The 13,739-nt window shown below is 37.2% G+C and overlaps 2 protein-coding genes and 1 pseudogene across 2 annotated transcripts; all 3 read right to left on the bottom strand.

Moving 5' to 3' along the window:
- LOC121779428 (flowering-promoting factor 1-like) lies at positions 1–720 on the bottom strand. Its single transcript, XM_042176760.1, has one exon. It carries the CDS (start codon positions 577–579, stop codon positions 241–243), a length of 339 nt encoding a protein of 112 aa, XP_042032694.1. The 5' UTR covers positions 580–720; the 3' UTR covers positions 1–240.
- A 4,036-nt stretch (positions 721–4,756) lies between these two features.
- LOC121779429 (flowering-promoting factor 1-like) lies at positions 4,757–5,472 on the bottom strand. The gene has a single exon (XM_042176761.1). It carries the CDS (start codon positions 5,299–5,301, stop codon positions 4,966–4,968), a length of 336 nt encoding a protein of 111 aa, XP_042032695.1. The 5' UTR covers positions 5,302–5,472; the 3' UTR covers positions 4,757–4,965.
- Positions 5,473–7,894: 2,422 nt separating this feature from the next.
- LOC121779426 lies at positions 7,895–11,372 on the bottom strand (annotated as a pseudogene).
- Positions 11,373–13,739: the final 2,367 nt, after the last annotated feature.

Raw genomic sequence — 13,739 nt, 5'->3', positions numbered from 1 at the left:
TGATATTGATTTATATTAACATATTTTTCAAATTTCACAGTTTATACATACACCACAAAAGAAAAATTACACGATTTCATCTAACTAATGTGAAGCCAAAGTCCAACAAGAACTGTCGATTTGATAAAATAAAGAAAAATTATGAACATTACAAACTCCATAGTAGAAATTAAGGAAAAAAAACGAAATTTCGAAATCACTTTACAAAGCTGTATAAATCAAGCCATCACAGCAAACTTACTACATGTCTTTGACATGAAAGAGATTAGGGTTCTTGACAACGATGTCGTACATATAAACGGAGCTGAACTTGTTGAAGTCTTTGGGGAGAGAAATGAGGTCGATGGAGGAGTGTTTGTGGAACTGGTAGAGGTCGGGGTCGCCACCATAGTACCTCTCCCACCCCAAATTCCGAAGAATTTGGTCGAGAAATTTGTACGAGGACACCACTTGCCCAGACGGTAGGTGCACCAACACCTTCTGCTTGGAGGCACCACGCTTACCCTCAGCATAGTCGGACCCGGGATTCTCCACGAGCTGCATAACCCCGTTGTTCTTGAAAATCCAGACGCCAGCCATGTCTCAACTTAGGTGCTGGGAAATAAAAATTAAGGTGTTTGGAGAAGTTGAAGTAAGTTGTGATGAATTGAAGTGAAGGGTTGGAAGGGTATTTATATGTGCGATGAAGAAGAGGGGGTGGGTTAATTTTGATGGTGGAATGAAAAAGATGTGTAATGTTGATAGGGTTTTGTATAATAAAACATATATAGATATTGTGGGATCCATTACATTTTTATGTATAGATGTTTCTTCTATTCTTATTTTTTAGGAGAATCTATGGTTCGATTTTAGGCTTTTTCATTTTTCTTTCTCTTTATAAGTTCATATTGGAGAATCTAAGGAGTGGGGGTACAATATTCGCACGCATTATGTTTGGAAAATATGTGTATTAATTATTATTATATATATATATTGGGGTGACCACTTACATCACATGTCCCACACGTGAAGGGGGGTTAAGGGAGGAATTTTTGTGATTGTTACTCTTTGATCAAAGTGAAACAAGACTAGTCATGTGTGAACTCAATTTATTTTGTGGACATACATCACTACCATAGATAATGTATATTAAAAATTTACTTTTTATATTAATCTCATGAGCTTCAGTACTATAGGATGTTATTATTTTTTATTTTATGATATTCAACATACTTGGCTAGTAACAACGAATGTACTGATCCACTAAAACGTGTTTGAAGACACTACCTACGTTTAATCTACACTTTCTGATCATATATACTCCCTATGTTTCATGTTAATCTTCTATACATTATTCTCTCTTACTTTACTATTTCTGCATTTAACTATTTATTATTATTAATTTTTCAAAACGAGTGCAGAAAATTAAAAGCATCTATTAAGACAGAAGGGAGGGAGTAGTTAGCAACACACAAACATGTGTGATATGTTTATCCCAAATACAATACAAATCGTGTGCCTCCCACACTTGTACTCATTAGAGAGTTCTTAATCCTAACTTGATCCATACCTTTCATAATAAATAGATATGAACATCATGCGTTGTCCCATAGTAAAAACCAGTCGAGTTTATCAGAAGTGTCGATAACTTACCAGTCATAGAATAAAGACAAATTTGGCCTACTAGATAGCATATGACATGGATATACAAGATGTGAACTAAAAAATGATCTTAAAATTAAATTGATGCCATCAATATAACAGAATTAATGTTCATCCGATATGTTTTACGAGAGGACCACAAACCAGCTTTCAAATCTATCACGTTGGTGCTTAAGTTATCTATGTTGTGGGAAAATTAAATACAGGCCTATGGCTCACATGTCATCACATGGAGATGTGTGGTTTTAATGGTCCTTCCCTCATCCATATATATGCCTTGTTTGAACAACAACCAACTTTTGTTACAAACATGTCTCTTTAATTCCCATCAATCAATCATAGAATAAGTGAATTAAGGGGCATTTCGTTCGAAAGATTATGTTTAAAGATTAAATATATTATTTTTAGATAATCATAATTATATAATAATAAGTTATAGTCACTCCCTTCAACTAAAATAATCGCGGCTTCAAATTAAGGAAAAAGAAAGAAATAAGAGACATTTAAGTAAATCAGTAGGTATGCGCTCATGTTGGAATCGTGACCAGTCAAAGGGTTTTGACCGGGTCGTACATGTGAAGGAACATTTAATTTGTGAAATTAAATGATATAGGATCGATCTACGTTCAGATTATATGATCGTTGTATATTCATTTTTCTCTAAATTGATTTCGGTTGAGTAAAAAATAATGGATTAAAGTTAATCATAAAAATAGAGCTATGAGAAAAATCAATTGATTAATTATCTCACATTGGTGGCGAGAGCCTCCTGAAACATGTACTCCCTTAGTTCCTAACAATTTGTCACAATTTGATCTAGCACGAGTTTTTAAAAATGTAATAGAAAGCGAGTTGAAAAAGTTAGTGACATATGCGTCCTATTTTTATATATTAGTTTTATAATAAAATGTGAGTGTAAATGAGTCAGTGGAATGTGAGGTCCATTACCAAAAATGGTAAAAGTAAAAGATGATAAATTTTTAGGGACAGACAAAAATGGAAATAAGTGACAAATTTTCAGGGACGGATGAAATATTCAATAGGCTAAATTATTATGTACATGTAATATATTATAGTGGACTAATTAAAATGGACAGTAGAACCTAAACGCGCGCCGCCGCCCGCCCGCCCGCACCACCGAGGCCGCGGACCCAAGCCACATGGCCATGTGCAGTGTGTCACGTGCGCCGCGTGCCTAGAACTTGGATCTTGGCAATTGGTCGTTAGGATTGGTAAGAGTGATGAAGCCAACCTATAAATCTTTCTTGGTAAACTTCTTAATTGCTTTTTTGTATAGGAATCTGATGCTGTTAAAGATTTCTAGTATTTTATGTTATCGGCATCAAGTATATATTGTAGTACTAAAAAAATTATAGCTAAAGCCGAAAGAGGCATTCTTTTTTGGTAGGGGATTCACAGGAAAACTTCCACTACTTAGAGCTATTAATTAATGAAATAAAAAATAAGTGATTATGCAATAGGCATGAAGTTATTGGTATTAGAGAAGTACCGCAAAAAAAGGTGATCAATTCCCTTTCTCATTAGCTTTAGCCTAAAGAAGCATTTTTTTTGTAGGCATTCAAATGGAAACTTCCCTCCTACATAAAGATAGAGATAGGGATGAAATAAAACATGAGATTACTATAAGATAATTCAGATAAATAAACTCTATTCTTTATCAATAGTTTGCAATCCAATCAATATATATCTAGGTCTTCTTTTTATTGTTCGATAGTTGGAGTGAATTGTAAAAATGTTTTGACTTTTGAAATCGCAAGATGCAAAAAAAACCCCAATGTTTCAAAAAAATAATTAAAATATGACATGAGCTAAATTTTTTGGCACTCAAAATGATGAGATGGAACGTTAGAATTCTACCACGTGTCATATTTTTAAATTTTTTAAAAATATAGTTTTTTACAAAATAGTTCATCTTTCAGAGATCGAAATAAATTTACCGAATCATTACATTATGGTATTTTTGCATATTTTAGGGTACAAAATGGCAATATATGTAGGCGGCTTCCTTGATCTGAGCACGTTTATCCACGATCAAGTTGTTTTCCACCTCCCACATAGATGATAATGGTGATTGTTTTTCAGGTGGTAGTGGAATTTTAGCACGTCTTGAGTCACTCATCATGGTACTCTTTTTTCCATTGGGAAATTTTTCCCATGGGGTTTTCTTCAATTATTCCCAAGGGGTTTTAACGAGGCCCGCCCACACTGGGTGTCTCAAGACGGGGCTCTCTTTGCATGCATCGATTTTGTTTTTTCTTATGTATCTTCCATGGGCTTGCCCATGTTATTTTGGCATGCTTAGTCTCCTTTTGGCTAGTTGTTGATGTTTTCCTTCGGGTATGCCCGAGAGTATGATGTAAACAATAAGTTCGGATGATATTCTATAATTTATTCATTAAAAAAAAGTTTTAATGATAGAAAATATTGTATGCATCGTAAAGGGTTATGCTTCGTATCTTAATGTATGTCATAGGTTGTTTCACTGTTTGTACCTTGTAATATCGTATGTGGGATCTTTTTTTGTTTTTGCATGGAGCATGCTTAAATATATTATTAGGACCTAACAATTATTGTACATTGAAACATTAATTATAGAGTAAAATGTGGGGGTCAATATTTATGACACTTTGTCTTTCAATAAAATATAAAATTAAATTAACATTAGGAATACATTTGTGATGTCATAAAATATAATGATGATTTTGTTTTAGTAAGAACTGATACACAAAATCAATTATATTAATTAGAAATTTTGCTTATGCATGTAATATTGGTGTGGTCGACAAGAAAATTCGTTGCTCAACAATTTTCGTACGTATAACGGATTTAGAGGGGATAGTCCTTCACTATGTATTTATGTTATATCAAGTGAATAAATGACGGATGTTACTTTTTACAAATCAAGAGTAGGTGAGCGATTAGATTTGAATCTTAGACCTTGACGTCTCGCATATATAATAATAAATTTATATTGTGTTTTTTTAAATAATGTTATTTATTTATTTATTTTAATAGTAGTATATGATTTTCAAAATTCGTTACACATAAGAAACATAATACGATTCCATCTAACTAAAATAACCGGAAGTCGAAATCCAACAAGTGGTGTCGATTTGATGAAACAATTACAAATTATGATCATTTCAAACTTCTATCTATCCTAGAAAGCACACTTCAAGATCAAATAATTGTTCTTTACGAAGCTACATAATTCTACCCATCACACCAAACCACGAAACCCACAAAAAAAAGGAAAAAAAAACATTTTTCTGAGAGAATCTGAAAACCTAGGAAGAATGGAAGCTACATGTCCCTGACATGAAAGAGATTAGGGTTCTTGACAACGATGTCGTACATGTAAACGGAGCTGAACTTGTTGAAATCTTTGGGGAGAGAGATGAGGTCGATGGAGGAGTGTTTGTGGAACTGATAGAGGTCGGGGTCACCGCCGTAGTACCTCTCCCACCCCAAATTTCGAAGAATTTGGTCGAGGGATTTGTACGAGGATACCACCTGCCCAGTTGGAAGGTGCACCAGCACCTTCCGCTTGGAGACGCCCTTACTCTCAGCGCAATCGGCCCCAGGGTTCTCTACGAGCTGCATAACCCCGTTGTTCTTGAAAACCCAGATGCCAGCCATGTCTCAACTTATATGGTTGGAAATAAAAATTATGGTGTTTGGAGAAGTTGAAGTAAATTGTGATGTTTTGAAGTGGAGGATTGGAAGAGTATTTATATGTGTGATGAGGGAGAGGGAAAGAGAGATAATTTGGATATTGGAATGAAAAAGATGTGTAATGTTGATAGGGTTTTGTGTAATAAAACCTAGATAGATATCGTGGGACCCATTACAATTTTATGTTTGGTACACGAACAATATGGATGTTTCTTACATTCTTTTTAATATAGGAGAATCTATTGCTTGATTGTGGGCTTTTTCAATTTCTTTCTCTTCAAAAGTTCATATATATTGGAGAATCTGGGAGTGGGAGAACAATATTCTCATGCATTATTATTAATTTTATTATTATAGCTAGACCACATATGCAATAAATGTTTGGAAAATATATGTGTGTAGATTGTTGTGACCACTTACATCACATGCCCCACACGTGAAGGGGGGTTAGGAGAGGAATTTTGTGATTGTTACTCTTTGATCAAAGTGAATAAGGCTTGTCATCGTGAACTTTTCTATGTGGATATACATTGGTGGTGATTATTTGTGCATTGATTTTTATACCTCAAGTTTCAAGAACTCTTTTTTTTTCATGTTGACATGCATCACATCAATAGATGATATGTATTTCATTTTACTTTTCATATTAATACCATAAGCTTCAATACAGAGGCGATTTTATATTTTACTATTAATAACTTGGCGAGCAACAAAAAATGTATTGATTACACTAGCTATGATTAATCTACACTTCCTCATATGTAGTTAACAACACTCCGAAAATTCATTATGAATTGTGTGCCTTCCATAATAGATCGATATGAACATCATGAGTTGTCCCGTAACAAAACCTGTTGAGTTTATCAGGATTGTCGAAAACTTATCAGCATGGAATAAAAACAAGATCAAAATCAATCCTAATAGCACATGACATGGACACAGAGGATGTGATCACAAAAAGATCCTAAAATTGATGTAATGTCTATATATAAAGAAAGTTCATCCAATATGAATTTGGTAGAGAGGAGAGGACCACAAACCAGCTTTCAAATCTAGCACATTGGTGTTGAAGTTATATATATACATGCTGTGAGAAAATTAAATATTGGGCTATGGCTCACATGTTATCACATGGATATGTGTGGTTTTAATGGTCCTTCCCTCATGTCTCTTTTATTCCCATCAATCATGGTATATACTTCAATTTGATAGCGAGGACTACATTGCACGTTCGAAATCTTCTGTTACAATCTAGTATTTGTATTTTATATTCTCATACAATCATATATAGAATGAGTCATGTATAGTTGTGTTGTAAAGTGAGATCGTACAGATGTTTGTAAAATGAGTGATGTGTTTGTTTGCATAAATCAATTAGTTTGTCCGTCTTCTTCCACTTAATTAATATTACTTTCAATATAAATCTTTTATTATGTTGTTAGGTTTGGGTTGGGCAAAAAAATGCCATGTATATATTCTCAACTCCGTGCCAATAGGATGACCACTATTTATACTTTTTAGGTATAATCATGAGCAAATTAAGAAAGAATCAAATGCATCCACAAAGGAGATGCTTGAGTGGCAGATATTACTATAGATTATGAAGCCATCCATTCAAATAATTTTGGTTTGGTACCGACCTATAAATCTTTCATGGCACTACATTTTATCATGTGTCATATTTACAATTTTTTGACAAAATGGTTCATAGAAAAAAAAAACAGTCCGGATCGTGGAGCCGATGAGAGAGGATTGGGAGGGAGAGAGTACCTATCATCAAAGCTAAATGGAGACGATTGATGAAAACTTGAAGCCCAAAAAAAATAAGAAGTTGGTGTAAAAGTAAAGGTTTTATATTTGGGTAGATTTTCAATTAGTAATTACTCCATTATTTAAGTATTTATTATTCATTACTAATTAGCTAAATTGGTTAAAAAAAACCTTTAAAAATTCACATCCAAACCAACGAAGTAACAATTACTACTTTTTCAATAAATTAGTATTAAAGATGCTAATAAAATCACAATTTAAATTATATTATTAAATATGCCAATAAAATTATGAATTACAACTTAATTAAGTATATATATGCTTAATTAATTAAGTGTTAATTTAGGAGCTAAATCATTAACCACAATCCACAAGAGACTTAATCCATGTGATACATAGGATGATGCAATTAGACTGGGAGTGCAACATGCCAACATCAAATACATACCAAGGGAAAAAGAATTAGGTAGTTGACTGGTTCGCTAAAGATAGTCTTAGTTTACATGTAGATTTTCTTTCATTTCAATTCCCACCTAGAGAGGTAGTTAAATTGTTTTTAGCAAATGTTATTGGTGTTTCTTTCTCAAGATTTGTTAGACATTCGTAATTTAATTTAAAGGGCTACGGCCCTCTTTAGCACCAAAAAAAATCACAAGGATATAAAAGTCATTTCACACATTATTTGAATTCTATCTTACTCCACCAAACACCATTGCTTGTTACACTATCTAGGATCAACCATGTTAACTTATGGTGCATATAGGTATCATATGATTGCTACCAAATAGGCACTAAATAAATATATAATCTGATTGAATTTGATTTTCGAATCTTGAGGTGAATCTCATCCAAGACTCCTCATGCTAATAAAAAGGTAATGTGGAAAAATGATGATACACAGTCATAGGGCAGAACAGTTTATCTATCTCCCTTATTTAAGAGAAGATATATAGAGAGAGTGGTACATCATTTTTTTTTATGAATTAGTACCCAATTTACAGTTCATCTATCAATACTTTGATGCTTCTTTACTCGATATCTTTCACGGCATCCTGCATGACAACACAAACACATGTATCAGACGTGTCGGGATCCATCAGAGAGCACTCTTATCCGAGTCAATCATGCTCGTATAATGGCGTATTTGTAATTTTGGTAGTGTTTGGATCCAGATCTTGAGCCATAGACCACAATTTAGTAGGGTTACCTTGGCCAGTCGTGTTACATACGTTGCTGTGAACGCTGTCACTAATAGCCCGATCCCAAGTGTCCACAGCTGACCATTCCCTCCACTTAACCCTCCTACCCCAGACTCCTCTTGCTGGACAAGCAAAAAGTCGGGTCGTTAGCTCGTGAACAAGCACGAAGAAATTAATCCATCTTCAACTCCAACATTTTTAGGAGATAGTTGATAAATAGTTTGCAGTATGATTCTATCCTTGTCAGTAAAAAATAGGAGCAGAATCCCAAAATCTTGGATTGGGAAAACACGAGCAAACTTCACATCTGAGATACAAAAATTAAAGAGATAAACGCCCTTAAGGTTAGAGACTCACAAGTATTGCTCGACCAAACGCGCCAGCACTCACGTACGCCCATGTTCCAGGGAGCATACCTAACCAACTGCAAGAACAGGACTTCGCGCCAAGACATAGTTAAAGGTTACTGTACTTAAATCACATGCCGCCTGCTAAAGAAAAAGTCGAAGAAGCTATATTCTTCATAATAGACCCAAACATGCTAAGGTTTGATTTCATCTACAATAATTTCTCAGTTAATCAGCAATATTCACATCACTAAATTACTTAGAAGATTATTGCAGCTTAGCTAATGTAAGTTTCGGTCTAATGTACGTTCTCACTTAATGTCAAATAGGACAAGAATATGTATAATGTGTCGAACACACAATATCCGTTATCAATTATCACACTCATTGTACGTAGTTATGAGCCATTTCCCATTCACTTCCAAGAAATGCATTAGTTTCGACAGCATAAACAAGTCCATGAAAAAGAAAAAGAAGGAGCTGACCTTGCTAAGACATATGGAACGAACTTGACTGCTGTAAGTCCATAGAGGTAATTTCCGAGAGAGAATGGAAGCAGCGGACTCAAACGGAGAAGAGTAACAACCTTAAAACCGTTTTCCCCAATAGCTTTGTCAATTGCAAGAAATTTCTTGTTTCCTTTGACTAGCTTTAGAATCCGTTCACGAGCAAAATATCTGGCAATTAGGAATGCAACGCTGGCTGCCACCTGAAATGTAAGTAAGACGGCTTAATACTCAGTTTGCAGCATTACCCTTTCTATCTATCCAAGCTATTTGAAACTCACTGTGCCACTAATAGAGACGATAATGGTCCCAGTAACGTGCCGAAAGAAGGACCGGCGGACATAGTCAATGGAATGGCTGGTATTGCAAGTATCTACCACCACAGAAATAATAACTTGCATCAATTCATTCTGAATTTCAGATACTGATTCATGTGCAGGAACTGATGGTTCCAAGAGTCGAACAAACAAATAAAGTCATCCATAACATATATCAAGATTTGATGCCAGTATTTGCAGATGAAGATAACATAAGAAACGAACATTGAAGTAGTTAGAAGCAACAAATTTGCTCAACATGATATCTGGTTTCTTACTTCTAACCCGGCATAAACTGCAACGAAAAGGGCATATCCAGCTGCACCGTAACCTGTAATAGTAAACAACAACACATTAGAACCAAATACATCGTTTTTTAAACAAACAGATGAGGGGTAACAATAGAGTGGATTTATTCAAGATTTTCAAAGACGAAACTGATCATATAGCCCGTATACGAAACTAGAGTTTGAATGGAAGAGTGTCAGTTATAGCAAACAATAGCTAATTCTACACAAGTACCTTACAATTGATAAACACAATTTTCTACAAAACTAGATGAAACTAATGGGATTGGAATAATACCCCTTAGTCATTATTCAAATACAGTAGGCCACATAAATTTAACAACTACAAGAAGTAATTGAAATATATTGATTTGGTAAATAATGAGCATAACATGAAAATTGCAATCTGAAATTCAAATTCTTGTATTCTGATTTCTGAACCTCGTATATTTAAATGTGAAGAATCTAACTTAGGGCCATCTGAAGTAATCCCCATTCCAATACTGAATCACAATGCTCATCTCAAACTAATCACAACAATGATCAAACTTCCAATCACATGCATCATTGCCATCTTCAAACACATCTCGCTATTCACAAGCATATGTCAAATCAAGAAAACCTCAATTTCCCCCAAACTCGTCAACGGTTTCTTTCTACAACAGCCATTAGGGCTGAGATTGCTCTCCCATAAAGCAAAAAATTCCAATACTAAATCACAATGCTCATCTCAAACTAATGTTAACAATGATCTATCAAACCTCCACCACACGAAACCAGTTAGCATGCATCAATGCCATCTTCAGACAAATCCCATTTTTCATAAGCATGTATTAAATCAAGAAAGCCTCATTTTCCCCAAATTTGTTCACGATTTATTTCTACAGCAGCCCTTCGAGCTGAGATTTCTCTGCCCACCCCAGATATCAAGCAAAAGATCCAATCTTGAGCCTACAAACCAATTACTACTAATTATGAAAACAACAAACAAGACTCGACAATCCCACCTTCCATGAAGCCAGAAAACTGGGTCAAGAAAGCATTGATCTGCTCTCTGTACACATACCCAACAACCCCAAATCCACCAACGACGCCCACAAGCAGAAGTCCCGCCAAGATTGTGCCTTTAATCGCGCCAGCGTCGTCTCCGCTGCCCGCCATCCTCCTCCGCCGCATCGCCGTCCCTATTCTCATCATTCTCGCTCCTGGGGTTGAAATTTAAGATCTCCTAAGGCTCTGTGGAGCTGTGTTGGGAGTCTTGGGGAGTGTTTGCTGCTGTGATTTCTTGGTTTCTCTTAGTGAAGAACATGGCTTCAGAAAATGGAAGCGTTTCGGCTTGAAACCCAATAGAGAGAAGCAAAAATTGGGTCTTTTTCTAAGAGCTGCGACGGAGGCGGATGGAGAGGTGGAAGAGGAGAGGCTGACGCACGGCGGTCTTGGCGGCGCTGTTCTAGTTAAAGCAATGGAGGGCATTTTATGGGAAGGGGGTGGGAAATGGGAATGAGTGGTGATGAAGATTAAGGATAACAGAATATTGGGATGTAGATTTTTTATTTTCTTTATGGTTGTGGGGGTTGGATTTATGATAACTGTACTTTGTCGCAGTTTTTGAGAGTTTGAGCTTTGTAAGCTTGTTCGTTACAGAATCTACCAGTGGTATCTCTTATGATTCTCTAAGAGCATCTCCAGTGGTTCTGGACATGCAATAGCCCTCTCATAGTCTTGCCACTGTCACATCATCAGCACTAAAATCCTCCTGTCACATCATCTGAACATGCAACTGGACATGCAATAGCCCTCCCATAGCCTATCCACATCACTAATAACAATTATATAATTTAATTTACAATCGTAGCAACATATAAAATTTAATTTACGAGACAAATACAAGAAAATTGAATAATACTATTAAATTTAAAATTTACGAGTCTGAGACCCCTCCCCGGGAATTTAAAATTTACGAGTCTGAGACCCTCCCCCGGGAGTCGGGGGAGTCTGAGACTCGGTCGTCACTGGAGTACCTTCGTTGGTGTTCTCCATTTCTCGGTTGTTGATCTTGTACAGAATTAAGATAGAGAGAGTACTCGTTTAAAACAAGTGGTGTGAATGAAAATGATGTCCAAAGCGCGTATATATAGTATTTCGAAAATTAAAAAAAATAAAATCTGACGCCGGTGTGACGCCGATCCGGGGGCCTACAATGGCGCCGTGAGGATCGGCGTGAGAATCGGCGTCAGCCCAAGAATCGACGTGGGCAAGCCGATTTTGACGCCGATTTCGCCGACGCCGCTCGCAATGGTTCGGCGTCAGCACCGGCGTCCGCGAAAAATCGGGGTGCCGGTGACGACGGCGCCATTGGAGATGCTCTAAGGGTGTCCACTATAAGACGGACACCTCAATAGCCCCGCTCCAGTTTTTGTCCATAGCCCCAGTTTTTTGTCCATAGCCCCAAATTTTGTTTCCGCCACTATAGTGGACACTTCCAATAGCCCCAAATTTTATAATCAATTTTCATTTAAAATATTTTTTGTTTCAATAAAGTATAATAAAATCATCGCAATGTAAATAATTGGAAAACGAGGTAATTTAACCCAAATATTCGTTGAATTGCAAAAGGGTAAAATTATACAACGAATATTTAAAATAAACTACAACTAAAAACTCCGCCACTTTTTACTCGGTGTCGAAGTCGGCTTCCTCGTCTTCTTCTTCTTCTTCTTCTCCTCCTCCTCCTCCTCCTCCTCCCTCGCTGAATAGGTGCAGGCGTTGGAGAAGACCTCCACGACTGAGATGGAAGTAGGTTTGGGCTAGATGCCCACAGCGGGGGAGATTGACTCCACATCCACGGCTGAGCTGGAGACCCGCCATATCCCGTCGGCTGAGAAGGATATCCGCCATACCCCGATGGTTGTGAAGGATAGCCGGCCGACGGCTGTGAAGGATCGCCGTCATAGCCCGATTCTTGCGAGCCGGGTGATTCGTCGTCTCCACCGTGCATTTTGTAGAGAGTGAAAGTGTAGAGATTGAATGGAGGGATTTTGTGAAAATGATGAAAATAGGGGGTGGAGAGTGGTATTTATAGAGGTAAGTAATAAAAAAAATAAAAAAAAATTTACGAGTTGACCGTCGGCGCGCCGATCGCCGGTCACTATGGCCGGCACGCCTATAGGTAGGGCTGGCAATTTTGACACGACACGATAACACGACACGAACCGGCACGAAAATAATGGGTTTGGGTCAGAGCTTATTGGGTTCGTGTCCTTATCGGGTCGACCCGTTAAGGACACGAAAATTTCGTGTCGTGTTCGTGTCGTGTTCGTGTCGTGTTCGTGTTATCCGTTAACAATACGTGTTCGTGTCGTGTTCGTGTTATCCGTTAACAAATAATATTTTAATATTATTAATTCTTATTATTTTCATTTTTAATAGGTTTAACCGTTATCAGGTCGTGTTGTTATCGAGTCGTTATCGTGTCATCTCGTGTACGTGTTGTTATCGTGTCGTGTTGACCCGAATTGGTTCGTGTCGTTAATGGGTTCGTGTCGTGTTCGTGTCGTGTTCGTGTCTGAGGATTTCGTGTCGTGTTCGTGTTCGTGTTTGAGGTTTTCTTAACGGGTCGTGTTCGTGTTTGCTGTTATCGTGTTCGTGTCGTTATCGTGTCGACACGATAACGACCCGACACGCACGATTTGCCACCCCTACCTATAGGCGCGGCGAACGGACGGCCCGACGCATCCTTGCCTTCCCATAGCCTGTCCGTTGTCCGCCCCGGGGGCGGACACGTCCCCCACTATAAACCGCCCCGGGACCACCCCCGCCGGGGCTATAGGCGGGGCGGTCCCATAGTTGATGCTCTAATAGTGTCCACTATAATGTAGACACTCCAATAGCCCCGCCCCAAAATTTGTTCATGGCCCCAAATTTTTTGTCCACAACCCAAAAAATTTGTTTCCGCCACTATGGTGGACACTTCCAA

This window comes from Salvia splendens, chromosome 19 (genome assembly GCF_004379255.2).
Source record: "Salvia splendens isolate huo1 chromosome 19, SspV2, whole genome shotgun sequence".
NCBI lineage: Eukaryota > Viridiplantae > Streptophyta > Magnoliopsida > Lamiales > Lamiaceae > Salvia > Salvia splendens.
Note: the sequence above shows the minus strand (reverse complement) of the source record. Positions and strands in the feature narration are given on the sequence as shown.